Consider the following 16,977-nt stretch of genomic DNA (forward strand, 5'->3'; position numbering starts at 1 on the left):
GAGGTTTATTTGATCAACTTTTATTTTCTCATCAACTGTTCTCTTATTTGACCCTGGAATTGTAATTCAAAGTCTAGAGAAACAGTGTCTTCCGGGTCCCTCTCCAGTGATAAACTAATCAAGTCTTGCAGATCTTCATTTTTTAGCTCAGAAGCACTTTTCATTGAAATCTTCTCCACCTCCCCACTATCCCTGAGCAAGGTCAATTCATGGGTGTCTTTGTTTGACTTCCATTTTAGAATTTTAAGGCTATGATGATTTACAGGGACCAACGTTATTGCTGATGAGTTTGGAGATACCGGTCTTCCCATGATTGTGTCAACTAGAACATCTTTCCTGGTCTCCTTCTTCTTCTTCTCAAAATTTCTCTTTACAAATTCCCTTGCATCTCTTGATATGTTTCTTGCTGATGGGAATTCAGAAGGTTCAATTAAATTTTTGATAGGAAAGTCTAGTTGCTCATACTCTGGCTTTCTTGGTAATGATGGATCTCTTTCCCTTTTGATTTCCAACTGTTTGTAGCTTTCAAGGGTTGTTGACTCATTCCGTTTTCCATTGTCTTCATGGTGCTCATCTTTGCAGTAACCAGTTCTTCTTTCATTCTCCTTATCTTCAGAGCCCTCTTGTCATTTGGCTTTTTGACATCTTTCCAATTTGGGATTGAAGGGGGGTAATATTAGTAAATAGCTTCAACTTTTCAATCCTCACTCTTTCAACTAGCAAGGATTCAGTTGGCCATCCTGTGAACTGTCCCACGTTAGCATCATATGGTTTCTTTTCCATGATGTAATTTAGGTAATCTTCTCTGTGTAGCTTTTTGAGGTCTACATCAGTTATGGGATCATGGGATAAGTTTCTATAGATCATTTTGGCATACCGTTGTAAGGCATCCACTTTTCTATATTCTTCTGCCAGAATTCGCATGATTTGTTTATCATCCTTCCCTTGGTTTCTTTCCAAGACCATCTTTTTAGCCTGCCTTTTCTTGAGTTCCAAATATTCAGAGACACTAGATGACATTGGAAAATTTGCAAATGGAAGAAATGATGATGGTGGTGATGATGTTGTGGTTTTGGTGGAAGATGTTTTAATGGGTGATTTAATAGGTAAGGTTATCATTTTTCTATTTCTGGTTTGAGGGATAGGTGGTAATGAAATGAGTAATGGTGAAGTTGTAACCTCTATTTTCACTTTTATAATGGCAACAAATGTTTGGATAGGTGGTTGATCAGTGGTTTGAGATGAAGCAGTGGTTTGAGTTGGTTGGACAATGGTGTGAGAAACCTTAACCTTTTTAGCTGGGTTTGCTGGTGAAAGCTTTCTTAGGCTATCACTACTCTCCTTTTATTTGAATCATCTGCAGGATACCTGGGAATTGAAGCAGTGTCTGTAGCTTGAAGAAGATGATCTTTTATGGCTTGAATTTCTGCTTGTGTATCATTGAATCTTGCTTCAACCATATTTCTGATCATTTCCTTGTGAATATTATGGGTGGCATCTTCAGACTGTTTTTGTAGTTGAAGATAAGATTAGGCATGGAACCAAATTTTTCTTCAAGTTCTACATTTGTTAGAGGAGGAGTAGAGTTTTGTACCAATATCTTCATCATGTCTTTTATCTCAGCCACTGAAGATTCCAAATTGGATACTTTAACCGCCAATTCCTTATATCTTAATTCATCACCTAAACGAATAGGATCATCTGAATTCCCACCAGATGTGGTTGTATCTGGTTTTAAACCAGATGCCCCTTTTTCTTGGTACTAGGGACTTCCAACTATTTTAGAGTGAGCTCTGATATTTCGGGGTGTGACACACATGGCCCCGTGTCTTCTTGTTCTCTGTTTTTATTTAATGAGTTGTGTTAGTCCGTATGCACACACGGCCCCGTGTATCAGAAGGCATGACCCCATGGTCTTCTACTAGCTGTACTATAGGAGATTTTGCATATTAGGGAGTTGACCACGATATGTGTCCATGGGACACAGACCCATGTCTCTTGTCTGCTTCTGTTTATCATTTTCTTTATGGAATCTGGAGTGGGGCACGACCCCATACCTTGGTGGCACGACCCTGTGCTTGTCTTCTAATTTGTTGTTTTGGTCTTGGGGTGAAGCTCGGAGGGTTAGTATGATGTGTCAACTTCTCTTCTTTTGTATTTATGTTGGTTTTTTCCGTTAATTTGTTCCTTTTGTACATTTAAGCTCTTTTAATCCTGAAAATCAAAAGTATAAAACGAAACATACTTTTTCCAACATTAGTACATAAAAGGGTTGATTTTATACCTTTTTGATATCATTTATATGTTACATTTTGCGCATATCACTACATGAGTATGAAATGAATATGGTACTATTTGTATAGCCTACTATAATAACATAGATGTATGAGTATAAGTTGAAAGTTCATATGATAGATAGTTGACTTTCTGAAAGTCAACAATGTATGAATAGCATGGTTAGGCTTTTTTGACACCAATGTAAGTGTAGAGAGATTGTGTGTTACTTGTTAGATCAATATGTGTTATACATGATGACATGTGGAATTGAGTGGGTTTGAAATGATGTGAATGATAGTCCATGCCTTGTGTCGTTAGAACTTAGACTAATGAAAGTCAAATGTAAGACATTAGTTAAATGTGATTGATAATATGTATTATCACATATTCTAACAAGGATGTTAATGTGATGGCATGTAAGGATAGTAATCATGTCAATGTAGACTCAAGAACGGGAGGCTAACGGGTCAAGAGGAGGCAATGAAGCAAGCACGAATACGGACGCTCAAGGTAAGTGATTCCTGACTCCCTTCTTAGTAGATAATGTGAGTTTATATGTATGAATATTTGGAATCATATAAGAAAGTATAAATAATGGTAGTACTAAGCTAAGTATCGTTGTAGTGGTCAAATGTAGTTCACTATGCCGGAAATCGCTTGGTCGAAGCAAACGGGCCAAAAAATAAAACTAAATGCAGTATAATAAATTGTGGAATTTGGTTGTGGGGACAAGGGGATTAGTGTTAGAATGATTTGGGACCTTGGAAAAATGTTATTTTACACGTGCGGACAGGGGTCGAAACGCGCAAAAGAATGAAACCCGGGCACAGGCATTGCAGGTGGAGTTGTCAACGCACTAGATTGAAGTCGCCGACGCCATAGGGGTGATAGATGCCCTAAGTGGCTGTCTACGCCCCTGTCAATGCCGAGAAACCCCATTTCTTCGTTTTCTTCGATCCCCATAGACCCATCCCCAAGTCCCATTAAACTTCTAAAATGCACCCTAACCTTACAAAATAGTTATGTGAGGTACGGGTGAATATGGGACTTGTATTTAAGCTCCCAAAATGTACCGCAAACTTACCAAAGAGTGTTTATAAGGTGCGAGTAAGAATGGAGCGTGTATGCAAGTATGTGTAGGAACAAAATAAGTATGTAAGCATGTGTGCATGGATTTAGTTGTATGTTAGTTGATGGAACCCATAGGTGGGAATGATTAAGAATGAATACTTGTGTAGGTTTGTATGTACGGGATTTGTATGTATGGATGTTTGTGGCTAGGATTTGTATGTCTGATTATGTTAGAATGTAAGATGTATGTAAGATTTAGATATAGAGATATGTATACACCTATGGGAATTATATAATATGTATATGAATGAATTAGACTTGTACATATGTATACGTGGTTTTAATACATACGGGTATTAACGGTGCTAACCATGTTGCTTTGAGAATGAAATAATAGTGCAAGTAAGATATTGTTGGCTCTTCGAAGGTTTGAAGCCGGGATGAAATGATTGAATTCGGAAGAATAAACGAACAGATTATCTCACGTTGGAAGAATGCGATATGTCGTTTAAATTATATATATATATATATATATATATATATAGAAAAAGTATATCGTACATTACGGCTTAACGTACTTCACGTACGACAACGTGCGTGATTTGTTCTATAACATGCGTGATTAATGTTTTCAATATGCGTGATTATTGTGTTTCAACATGCGTGATTTTGGATTTTTGAGTTATAACGTGCGTGATTTTAAAATGAACGTGCGTAATTACCTGTCGTACGTGATGTGCGTTAAGCCGTAATGTACGTTAACCTTCCTCTCTCTCTCTCTATATATATATATGTGTGTGTGTATATATATGTTTTAAATTATCTATGAGGTTACCGACTAGTAATGATGTGGATGTATACGGTTACTGCAGGTTACATGGATCATCATCAATATCATCATCAAAATCACGAAGGTTATCAACGATGTCCATCTTTCGTTTTCCAAGGTTTTGACATTCCTATATAAAGTTATATATGTTGACGTTTCGAAGTTATTTTTTCATGGTTTTATACTATCTCTTTCTGATGCTATACCAAATGTTGGTACCGTATTAATACCGTAACGAAACGAACCTATACCAACCAAATTCTCGTTGCAACAACCAACTTTGGAATACAATCAAAGGTTGTACATTTAGCATGGGTATGCATGACAAAGTTTTTTTTTTATCTTTAATTTTTTTTTTTACTTTTACTCCTACTACTTTTTCATCTTTTACAATTTAACTACCAACACTTTTTTACTTTCAACTTCGGCCCCATATACATTTATCTTTTACAAATTCTTCATTTTGCGTTTCGGTCTAAATTTTGCGAGTTAGCTCCCCGCAACGTGCTTGTGTGGTTCAACATTTTTACGCATATATTTTCCCGGTTGCAATGCGAGGGTTCTGGATCAACGTAATTATTGTGTTTTTTTTTTATCTTTTACGTTTTGTGTATGTGGTTCAACTTTTTTACATTTACTTTTCGTTTGGTTTTACTTTTCTGTTTTTTATACAAACTTTCACTTTTGATGAGGTATCACATTAGTGCTACTTCACATGGTTTTATGCCGAAAACGCAACAATGATAAAATTTGCTCTTACTTATTGACTAGTAGTTGGTCAATATAACTCCATCTATTCTCCAAAAAAAGCCATATAACCCCCGGTCACGTGTGGTGGTTATAGCCTTGAAGTTCACCAACCAAATCACTTCATTGCTACAAATACGTCCCCATCTAACTAAACAAAACACAAACACAAACACAAACACTCATGGCGCCGGTATCTTTGAAATGGGACGAGACTTCCCTGCACGAAAACCGGTTCGTCCGCGATGAGGACGAGCGGCCAAAGGTGCCTTATAACAAATTCAGCAGCGAGATTCCGGTGATCTCACTTAAAGGAATTGATGATGTCGATGGTAGTAGTGTTGATGGTTTCGGATCTCGTAGGGCAGAGATTTGCGATAAGATCGTGAAGGCGTGTGAGGATTGGGGGATCTTTCAGGTGGTGGATCATGGCGTCGACACGAAACTGTTGTCCGAGATGACGAGGCTAGCTAGAGAGTTCTTCGAGTTGCCCACGGAAGAGAAGCTCCGGTTTGATATGACCGGTGGGAAGAAAGGCGGCTTCATCGTCTCTAGCCACCTTCAGGTAAAACGGATTTTTGAACGGCAAACACACACCTCTAAATCTACTTTTAAAAAATATATATCTTTTCGTGGGATTTAAACCCGTATCATTTTAGTGATAATAAACATCTAATGTCACTACCACTAGGCTAAGACGCTATCGGATTCAATTAAATAGTTAATGCTTATTGACTACTAGTAGTTTTTTGTTTAACGTTTGCATAGACCCAACGTACATGCTTCAAAGTATATAGTTAATGCTTAATTACTCCTAGTACTTTTTCGTTTAACTTCATAGACCCTACGTTGATTCAAAGTTACATGGAAAAAAGTGGAAAAAATTGATCTTTGTTGTACGATTTGCAAAATTGATTCTACTGAACAATCAAATCAGTATTATGTTAATATAACTTATAGGTAACATCAAACATACAGTATTTATTTAACTGTTTTTAAAACATGGTATATAATAAAAATAATCAATTAGGTGAACAATGAATAATGAGGCCCATAGTGATAAACGTACCCCATCCCTATTATATTTACAGAAGACCTTTTTTTTCTATTAAATCAGTCATATTATCTCAATGTTTTTATTTATAGGGGTATGTTTAAGATACATGGGGTAATTTAACAAAACTTTTTTTATTAATGTAAACTGATAAATTTAATAATATGTATGTATATTATGTATATTTATATTTATATTTACAGTAAAAACTCGATAAATTAATACTCGATTATTTAATAAACTCTCTAAGATAATATTTTTTGCCGGTCCCGACTCGGAGATAGGGTGCTAAATTAATAATTCGCTAAAATTAGAAGATAATACATTTTTAATAATTTCTTTAGACCCCATATAAAATATAAATTAATAATTCCTTATATATAGCATATTACATGAATGATTTATGAAGGTTTCTTGAAAAATGCTCTTCGAATCTCGTCTGTCATTGTTGTTTTTCCACACCTTTAAGATGGGAAGCCATGTTGTGTGTATGATTTGTTTGTGTTAACCTATTTTAATCTTGTATTTATATAGAAAATATTTTTAATGTCCATAAAGTGATACATTGAACACAAGAAACATAATAAGGTGGGAGATTGAAGGTTTCTTTCAAATTGGACCGTTCATTTAATATACATGCATTGTATACAATAATTAAGTGGAAGCTTGAAAGGTGTTTGTAAACTAAATATTCTACTATAAATTAATAAAATATTAATTAATATATAAATAATAATTATTAATTTATCGATTAATTAATAACTCTTTTAATTAATAAATTTTGGTGGTCCCAAGTGTATTATTTTATAGAGTTTTTACTGTATATTTATATTATTTAATAACTTTATGATTCATGATGTAACTGTTACGCAATTCGTACCTAACTAAGGAGAATTTGTGGTTACATTCAAGATACGTGAACACTCAATAAACAGACATCACATGTCTTTCGGAAATGGTTGTTTTAAAGCTTGCCTACTTTTTATTTATTATATTTGTCCAACCTAAATGATTATGTTGTGCAATAAAGTGTTGAATAAAATAATATATCATACTCTAACGAAAGGCACAGAACCGTCTTCGAGAACTCTTGAAATAATTTAGACCCCGGACGAAATAAAAAAATCAAGCCCAAAATTATGGTAACGGGAAAAGAATTAAAAAAAAAGCACTTGGTGGGGAGCCGATGCTTGAACCTGAGACCTCTACATTATTATTTTGAAGCAATTTTTTCCACTCCAACACCAACACTTTTACGTACAACAAATGAATGCATAAATTAAATATATAATTTACTATATATATAAAAGCTTATAAAAATCTTTCAGACCCTTTGAAAATTTGGGCCTCGAGAAACGGCACAGGTTGGCCGGCCTAAGAGCCGGCCTTGGAACGGAGGGTTAAGAGTGTTAGAGCCAATGTGGTCTAGCTCATTTGATAGAGTCATATACTCATATGTCTTTTAGAGGGGACTGGATGAGATTCCAGGTTTAAACCTGAGCAATGAGAGTATTTTTTAGGAAGCGGATTAAAGTCTATCAAAGAAATACATAAGAACAAAGATACTCTTCGAAGCAACTTTCCAATATTTTTCATTCATTCGAACAAATAAGAGACTGTAATTTTTTTTAAAGGTAAGGTAATTTTTATAATAAAAATCGTAAATTTTTATGGAGGAAACGTGTTGTTTTAGATGAAAACATAAATTTGTTTAAAATATGTAACAAAAACTAAATTCCAACATTCTTTTTCGAGAAAAGTACAAGTACTCATTTGGAAAACATGAGTTTTTTTTACTATATTTAAGAAAAAATCTATCTAAAAACATCGTTGTTTGGCAGTAATTAACACTACGACGCTGCAATAGTTACATAACAAAGATTTAACCATTTTAAGACGGAAAACGTATATTTTCTATTTAGAAATCTTCAAAGACGTCAATTTGTGTTTTTGGTAATAATAATAATAATAATAATAATAATAATAATAATAATAATAATAATAATAATAATAATAATAATAATAATAATAATAATAATAATAATAATAATAATAATAATAATAATAATAATTTGTTTTTTTAGTAAAATGAAATGTTGTAGATGTTAAAGTCTATTATGGACCACCATAAAATGTCAATTTAATTCAAGTTATTCAACATCACATGAGTTGAAGGTTGAAACTTGTCAATCAAGTACGGTTGAATCATTAGGGTGTACGGGTGGTCGCGGCAAGCCCCTTTGCCGCTCGGCAAACACCGCCGCCACCAATGTATGCCGTGTGGGGTGGAGAACAAACGGGGAAATGTTGCCGCTTGCGGGGAGAAGCATGAATGCCTTGATTTGACCGTTGGGGACTTGATTCAACCAATCATGTTTTTTTAATATGATTAGGTGGGTGAAAATTTCCCCCCATCTTAGTCATGCACCCTATACACCGTTATACAAGAGAAGGGTGTTGGGCCTAAGTCTAGACCGAATCGAACTGGGCTGTGCTCAAATGTCAGGCCCAAAACAGATGTTACGCCGTTACGTCATCAGTTAAAACTTAATAAAAATTATTTTTTTTACGTATAGTTACTAATAACCATATTTTATTTTTATTGTGGCCGTGAGGACACAGTTAAAACTTAAAAAGTCTTGAAATTTTGTTACGTATATATACCATAACTATTTTTTATTTTTATTTTAACTGTAGGGAGAGGCGGTGCAAGATTGGAGGGAGATTGTAACCTACTTCTCATACCCAATAAAAGCAAGAGACTATTCCAGGTGGCCTGATACTCCCAAAGAGTGGAGGGCTGTTACTGAGAAGTATAGCGAGGAGTTGATGGGCTTGGCCTGCAAGTTGCTAGAGGTGTTGTCTGAGGCAATGGGTCTTGAAAAAGAGGCCTTAACAAAAGCTTGTGTTGATATGGACCAAAAAGTGGTGGTCAATTACTACCCAAAGTGTCCCCAACCCGACTTAACCTTGGGCCTCAAACGACATACGGATCCAGGAACAATCACTTTGTTGCTTCAAGACCAGGTCGGTGGCCTTCAAGCAACGCGTGATGGTGGCAACACCTGGATCACAGTTCAACCGATCGAAGGTGCTTTCGTAGTTAATCTTGGTGATCATGGACATGTAAGTGTTGATTGTTTGAATAATTACTTAATTTTGTTATAAATAATAATAAACATACTTTGAAATTAGTAGATTATTTATGTTTTACCAATCACAACAACATATATATTTTTTTTAAATAAATGACTGCGGGTAAATTACCACATTGTTACTATGATTGGTATGAAACAAAAATATGTTTTTTTTTTAATATTGTGTTTAATAATCTAAATGTGAAATATGTTGTCATTCATCCTATAATTATTTGTTAATGATCAAATTTAGCTATTGTTAAATTATTATCACATTTTGAGTTGATACTAACAAAACTTGGGTTTGAGATAGTATTTGAGCAATGGGCGGTTCAAGAACGCGGACCACCAAGCCGTTGTCAATTCAAACACGAGTCGGCTATCCATAGCAACGTTTCAAAACCCTGCACCAGAAGCAGTCGTATATCCATTGAAGGTGAATGAAGGAGAGAAATCGATAATGGAAAAACCTATAACTTTCATGGAGATGTACAAGAAAAAGATGAGTACCGATCTAGAGTTGGCGCGTCTTAAGAAGCTAGCAAAGGAAAAACAAGACTTGGAGAAAGTGAAACCGATCGAAAATATATTTGCTTAGAAACTTGTGATTTCCCCTTTGCAAATCATATTTGCCTTGGTTTTATGTCATATAAGAATAACTTCACGTCCTATAATGGTAAAATAATAAAGCTCTTGAGCCATGTAAATCATGCTAAGCACATTGAGTTGTTGTTTGTCTAATTCTATTATTATCATGTTTATGATTCTTTGTGGCGTTAGTATTATCTATTAAGATTAAAGTTATCAGGGACGGACCGGACCTAGCATGTTACATATTATTATGATATTTATGATTCTTTGCGGTGTTAGTATTATCTATTAAGATTAAAGTTATCAGGGGCGGACCTAGCATGTTACTAGGGTTAGACTCCACTACCCCTTGACACTCCGGATGTAGTTTAAAATTTGGAAAATCTGATGTTTTTTGATTTCGTTACTCCTTTTTATATGAAACGTTGCCCCTATAAAGTTTTCCAGATCCGTCACTGAAAGTTATAAGTATAACTCTATTACATGAATTGCTCCTCTTTAGACAGTGAAAAAAGATTAAATTTAAAACCACCACAACAAAAAAAATTCCATAATGTATTGAAAAAAAAATACTAAAAACAATACTATATTTGTAAACTGAGAGAACTACTATCCATAATGTATTGAAAAAAAATTACTAAAAACAGTATTATATTTGTAAACTGAGAGAATCACTATCAACCAAGTAAATTTTTAAAAATAATTCTTGCTTTTATTTATAAGTTACTCATCTTTACCTAAAGAAATTTGAAACAATATATATGGATCGACGGGTTACATACACATACATCGTAAACTATATATATATATAGTGGAGAGTTCAAATGAGAAGAATTTTTTTATAAGAAGAAAAAAGAAGAAGTTTCAACCAATAAAAATGCTTCATTTTACTTCATTTAGTATTTGCATTTAATTTTAATATAAGGGTATATTTGTAAACTTACATAAATCATTAATATGTATTCTTCCCTTTAATAACTAACTAAATTAAATTTGTAACTCCTTTTCAAAATATATACTTTTTCCAAATTAAAAAAAAAAACAACTTAATTTAAAGTGTAGAATAAATTACTAGTTGTGTAGGATAAATTACGAGTTGTGTAGGATAATTTTCAAGGTGTGTAGGATAAGTTTCGGCTGTGTAGGATAAAATTCTATAATGTGTAGGGTATATGTAGGGAAATTTTGATATGTGTAGGTTTTGTAGATTATATGTAGGATAATTAATGATTAGTTGACTAATTAATTAAAGAGAGAAAAATGAATGATATGAGTTATAAATGAAATAGTATCTTACTAATATGTTCTTTCTTCTTTTTTCTTCTCACATTAAATTTCTTCTTAAATGAACCTTCCCCTATGTGTGTGTGTGTGTGTGTGTATATATATATATATATATGATTAGGTTCATGTGTGAACAAATCTTCATAGTGAACTGTGTGAACTAATCAGAACCATTGATTTTCTTTTTAATTGTTAAGGGTAGGATTGTAATTATACAAGAAATTAATTATAAATCTTTATTTTAATCATTGAATTTCAGTTACAATTTTAATTTTGGTAGTTTTCTTAAATTGCATAATTATCTTCTCCATCTCTCTTAATTCAAAATAATAAAATTTTTTAATTGCATATTCATGCAAGAATGGATTATTTACAGAACGTTTGATTACATATTTTTTTATTTTTGGATTACATATTCAATTTTTTTTTACAATTGTATATCCATGATTATTCTTCATGTACTCATAATGAATCTTGTGTGATAATGTACACTTGTTCTAAACATAGGTGTGATAATGTACATACGTGTTAAGAATATGACATGTTAATGTACATATACGTATATATGTGTTGAGACTGTTATGTACACATATGTACAATGCCGAGCAATCATCTCAGATACTTGTTGTACACATATGTACCATGTTGAACAACCATATCATTAACTTCTTTTTTAGAAGTATATTATGAATGTACATATGTGCACATTACAAATCGGACATGTACAGCTAAAGAAGATGATCGGATGGAATTGTAACGCCCTGCGTTTTCATACTTTCTATATTTAGAACTCATCGCTTGTAAACTTATTTTTGGAAGTCTTGTGTTCTTGTAATCGTTCTTTCGTTATAATCGATGTAAAATCCGAGACTTGGATTATAAATAAAACTCGTATTGCTTTAATTTCGTGTTATACGTACTCTATACACGCTCATACGTTTAATTTCGTGAAAGATTCGTCACGTATTCTTAATTCTTGGAAACTATGTGTTAATCTTGCAAATACACGAAACTTACGCATAAAACGTCTTTTGATCGTATACGATACTTAAATACGACATTCATACACTTAATTATACCTGGTTTATGTTCTTCATACTTGTTTTAACCTTATACTATGTGACAACCCTCACAATTCCAGGTATCCGTACAGTTAATTAATATTTAATTTATGCTTAATGACTGTGCTTGATTGCAATTGTGATTAAACTGTTTTCTGTTTTCTGTTACATACATACACATGCATCACATTTTATACTGTCACTCTATTTATTACACACAAACTTTAGTGACAAACTTGATGCACAAAGCACAGTTAGCACACTAAATGGATAACCCAGAGACATGCTGACAATGCCAGCACCTAGACAGACAATATTTTTTAGGCCAGTATGTAACAACCCGCACTTTTGTGCGTTGTTACTACTCGTTATACTCGTTACGCCTAACACCAGAGATTCGGATCATAATGTAACTATATCAGATACATCGCTAAATCGAAGTATAACCGAATAATTACGCATATTCTATCGCTATTACAAGCTATTTTTTTCGTAAATAATAACACTCACGATGGTGTTAAGTGAGGACTTAATCTACCCTCCTCGATAACCGTGAGGTGTCAAAATATAAACCATCAACGCTCGCAAGGACTTTCGGGTGAGTACCATGACTCCAGCCATCGTGACGATGACGGCAATACGATCAAGTAGTGCCCCGATAATCCTTGTGGCACATCACATCGAAGAACGCACTCGAAGGCACGCGTAACTCGATCATCGCACCGAATATTGGATATATAGATACGTATATACGACCCTTTTTGTGATTCATTATAATAAATAAATAAATAATAATATGAATATATGAAAATGTGTAACCAAACTATCGCAACGCTTAACGATTGAAACGAAACGCCAAAACTTAAAGCGCCGGAGGCGTTTGATCGAATGGCACTTCGATCGGACAGCCGTCCTGTCGGAGCGTCGTCCTGTCGGAGCGTCGTCCTGTCGGACAGCCGCCCTGTCGGACAGTCGTCCTGTTCGATTGGACAGTCGTCCTGTCGGAGCGCCGTTCTGTCGGAGCGCCGCCCTGTTCGATCGAACAGCCGTCCTGTCGGACAACCGTCCTGTTCGATCGGACAGCCGACCTATCCGACTCACTGCACCACCTCCTCTCCTCTCTTGCCTATAAATACCTCCACTTTCACATCGATAGCCTTGATGTGGAGCTCTCACTCGACCAACACGCTTTGGGGCTCTTTCCTCTCAATTTCTCGTGATTCTTGTAAGTTTCTACCTCAAATCTTGTACTTCCTTGATCTATATGCATTCCCCCACCTTTCTATCTTTCAAATTCCAACTTTTAACCGTGAAATCAACAGATTTGAGGTGTTCTAGGATGATGTCATCTGGGAGTTCTTATGAACTTCAAGTGTTGGCCTCATTCCACCAAGAACAACTCAGATCTAAAGGATTTCCACAAGAATCAACAAGATTTTCACATCAGATCTACACCTAAACGCGAATAAAAGGATTGAAGGATGGTTTTCCAACTTTCTTTCAACTCTTTTACTCTCAGAGTATTCAAAAGCGGTGGAATCGGAGCTTAAACCGACCTTCTATTCATTCTTAGTGTTGTGTTGGTCAAAGATCTGATTCCTAGCGATGAAACAACCAATTTCGGGTTAAACAAGGGAAAACCGCCAAGAACGGCGAGTTATGATGGAACGGGGTGATTCCCGGCCGATAGAACAAGCCGGTTTTGGTGGAATTTCTGTTGTTTAACGCGTCCCAGCAAACGTCTCGACCAAAACCACCGAAAAACTTTCAAATTGTCGAACACAGCTGGTCAGGCTAGCCGATCGGACAAGCCAGCCTATCGGATAGGCCAGCCTATCGGACAGGACAGGCCAGCCTATCGAACAGGCCAGCCTATCGGACAGAACAGGCCAGCCTGTCGGACAGGACAGGCCAGCCTGTCGGACAGGACACGCCAGCCTGTCGAACAGGCCAGCCTATCGGACAGGACAGGCCAGCCTGTCGAACAAGCCAGCCTATCGGACAGGCCAGCCTATCGGACAGGCCAGCGGATCGGACAGGCCAGCCGATCGGACAGACCCTCCGAACGAGGAAATCAAGAGTGATGAAGAACTTGTTCCAATGATGAAGGTGATGATTGCCAGAGAAGATCAGAGAAGTGGAAGTACGTATTTTGTTTCTTGGGTGATGATTAGTGAAAAGGGATTAGGGTTAAGAATGATTTAAGTTTCACTATTAGCACTAAGCACCCTAAAGAATTATCTATCACATATTACATGCACAAGATATACAATTTACAGTTTCACCAGCACATTTAAGTATTTGTCAAATCATTCATAAGTAACACATAACCATGCTCAAACACAACATACTTTATTGAATCAAACGCTACAGTTTCACAGCAAACTAATTGTGTAAGTAAACGATTAAACAAACAGTGAACGTGCAATAAATGCGAAAATGGAATCTTGGAAACTCGAGTTGTCACATTTTCAACTTCAATGGCGTTTTCATGAACTCTTTCCACTTCCATGGCGTTTTCATCAACTGGTTCCACTTCAATGGCGTTTTCAATTCCAGCCATCTCCTTCTCCCTTTCTTCTTCATTTTCACATCCTTCTTCTCCTTCTTCTTCATTTTCAAATTCTTTGGCGTTTTCATGAACTGTTTGCTCTTCAATGGCATTTTCTGTTTCAGCCATCTCCTTTTCCCCTTCTTCTTCATTTTCATCTCCTAGTACCACCTCATTTTCAACCTCAGTTTCATGTGTATCTTCTTCTCTTTCAGCTGGCATTTCTTTGGCGTTTTCATCAACAAATTTTGAGGTGTTCTCCAACAATGTCATACATTGTGAGTATTTAATGTGTACCAGGAGGCTGTTTGGGTATTCAGACTTTGACTGTTTTAACAATGTGCTCATTTTATTGTAACAGTCTTCTAATTCTTTGTATGCTCCATCCAATTTATCAGCCATTTCCTGTTATATTAAAAAAAGGATTTTGTTTATCATGGTGTTTTTTTTTTTGTTTTTTTTTAAATTTATTATTTGAACAACATACCTCTTCAGGTTCTTTGTTTTGTTCTTCTTCATCAGCAAAAATGTTGTCATATTGTGTTACTCCTCTGATAAGAGCATGGTTTCCTGATGTAGAAACTTCAAACATCATTTCCCGGGCTTTCTCTATCCTCATTCACCATCCTTTGAAGTGAAGCCTCTTCATCGTCATTGAAGGGCATGGCGTTTTGCATATTATAGTCATAATGATCATCATGATCAAAACCATCATCATCATCATCATCAAACTCATCATCATTGTTATCAGCATGCTCATCGACCTTGTGAACATCATCTTCATCTTCATTCTCAACATTATCACCATCATCTTCATCATGAACAACAACCTGCATTTTTCTTGTTTTTTGGGTCTTGCTTCCCTTAGCTTCTTTGACTGTTTTCCTTTTTACTTCATTGCCCACAAGGCGTTTTGCCATTGCACTCTCAAATAATTCAAGAGTATCTGGTGTAACCCACTCAATTGGATATCCTTCTTTTCGGTCCCATTTTTTCCTATTGCAAGCATCGTTCACCAAGGCAAGCTGTAACAAAATAGATTTTTCAAATGACAGATATTTTTTGGCGTTTTAGTGACACACAAATGAATAGTGAAATTTTATTCTTACAGCAAGTATGATCAGTGGCCCTGTGTAATGCTTTTTGGGAACCCATGCGGTTTTGGCGTGTTGCAAGCATTGGATGATATAACTACACCAGTTCATTTGGTTTATTTGAACGTTTGGTGTAACTTTATGCAAGAATTGTTTGTTGCCGACTGCATTGTCAGTTGCATGCCCCATTATAGTGAAGAATGCTACAAGAAAATCTAGGCAGAAGTCTCTCCCAAAGCCATGCATCATAGGCAAAACGTTATCAAAATATATCTTCACACTTGGTCTGTTAACCTAGCCCAACCCTTGGAACTGTGCTTTCCACTCAGCCACCACCTGGTATTTAGTTGTTGGTCTTTTTTTCATGTTCACGGGCAACCTTCTATTTGGTATACCCGTTAAAGAGTTTATCAATTCTTCATTCATATGTATGGTATGGTTGCTAACGTTTAGGGTGTTTGTCTTTTCATTGTAATTTTCAACCAACCAGTATGCAAGCATTGTCGGTACGGTGTCTATTTTCAACCTTAGTGTAGCTCCAAACCCCATTTGGTGTACTGTCTGTCTTTGATTTTCGTTTAGATTCATAAACCAAGCAGTCAAGTTTGTAGGTTTCACTCTTGACAAGATCCTAGCCCCACTGAACTCATGATATGGTTCTTCCTCAACCTCAACATTCTGACTTAATACCTTCCTCTTATTGGCGTTTTGGGCCTTTCCAGTATGGACATTTATTCTCAATCTTAACCTCTCTTCACCTATAAAAAATGATTTCATGGCGTTTTATTTTATGGAGTTTTAATAGTATAATTTAACATAACTATGATACATTTATGGCATTTTATAAATCAATAAGAGATGATAGATGTTGAATAAGACAATAACAGTTAAATGACGTTTATAACAGAAACCATACATTTTTTGGCGTTTAGTAACAAAGCTATGACAGGATACATGTTTGTGGCGTTTAGTAACACATGAGTGATATGTAAAATTTGTTCTCATACATTGTTAAACAAACGATACAAATTTTGGCGTTTGGCAACAAAGTATCAAAGTGTATTTTTACATCACGAAAAGTAACATTGTGTACCATGTCCTCTTGTTGTCTTCTTTCGTTGCTCGTTAGTTTTTTGGCGTTTTGGAGCAGATGGCCCTTCCCCTTCCACACTTGTGGAAACTGCAAATTTTGTTAAAATTAGAACGCCAAAAGCAGCATAAACTAGCACAATGTAAATCGAAGTTAACTCACTATGTTTTTTTCCTCTGGATCTGGTTTGA

General features: G+C 35.4%; 1 protein-coding gene across 1 annotated transcript; it reads left to right on the forward strand.

Annotated features, from left to right (window-relative positions):
• Positions 1 to 5,049: 5,049 nt before the first annotated feature.
• Positions 5,050 to 9,882, forward strand: LOC110915473 (naringenin,2-oxoglutarate 3-dioxygenase). Its single transcript, XM_022160179.2, has 3 exons — positions 5,050 to 5,489; positions 8,676 to 9,104; positions 9,429 to 9,882. The coding sequence occupies exons 1-3, from the start codon at positions 5,109 to 5,111 to the stop codon at positions 9,711 to 9,713; spliced, it is 1,095 nt and encodes a 364-aa protein (XP_022015871.1). The 5' UTR covers positions 5,050 to 5,108; the 3' UTR covers positions 9,714 to 9,882.
• The last annotated feature ends 7,095 nt before the right edge of the window (positions 9,883 to 16,977 follow it).

This window comes from Helianthus annuus, chromosome 16, assembly GCF_002127325.2.
Source record: "Helianthus annuus cultivar XRQ/B chromosome 16, HanXRQr2.0-SUNRISE, whole genome shotgun sequence".
Classification (NCBI taxonomy): domain Eukaryota; kingdom Viridiplantae; phylum Streptophyta; class Magnoliopsida; order Asterales; family Asteraceae; genus Helianthus; species Helianthus annuus.

Bases quoted from the DNA above. Each gene is read 5' to 3' on its own strand.
- LOC110915473 (XM_022160179.2), top strand. From the start codon at position 5,109: ATGGCGCCGGTATCTTTGAAATGGGACGAGACTTCCCTGCACGAAAAC. The intron at 5,490-8,675 runs GTAAAACGGATT...TTTTAACTGTAG, and splicing joins TCGTCTCTAGCCACCTTCAG to GGAGAGGCGGTGCAAGATTG. The intron at 9,105-9,428 runs GTAAGTGTTGAT...GGTTTGAGATAG, and splicing joins ATCTTGGTGATCATGGACAT to TATTTGAGCAATGGGCGGTT.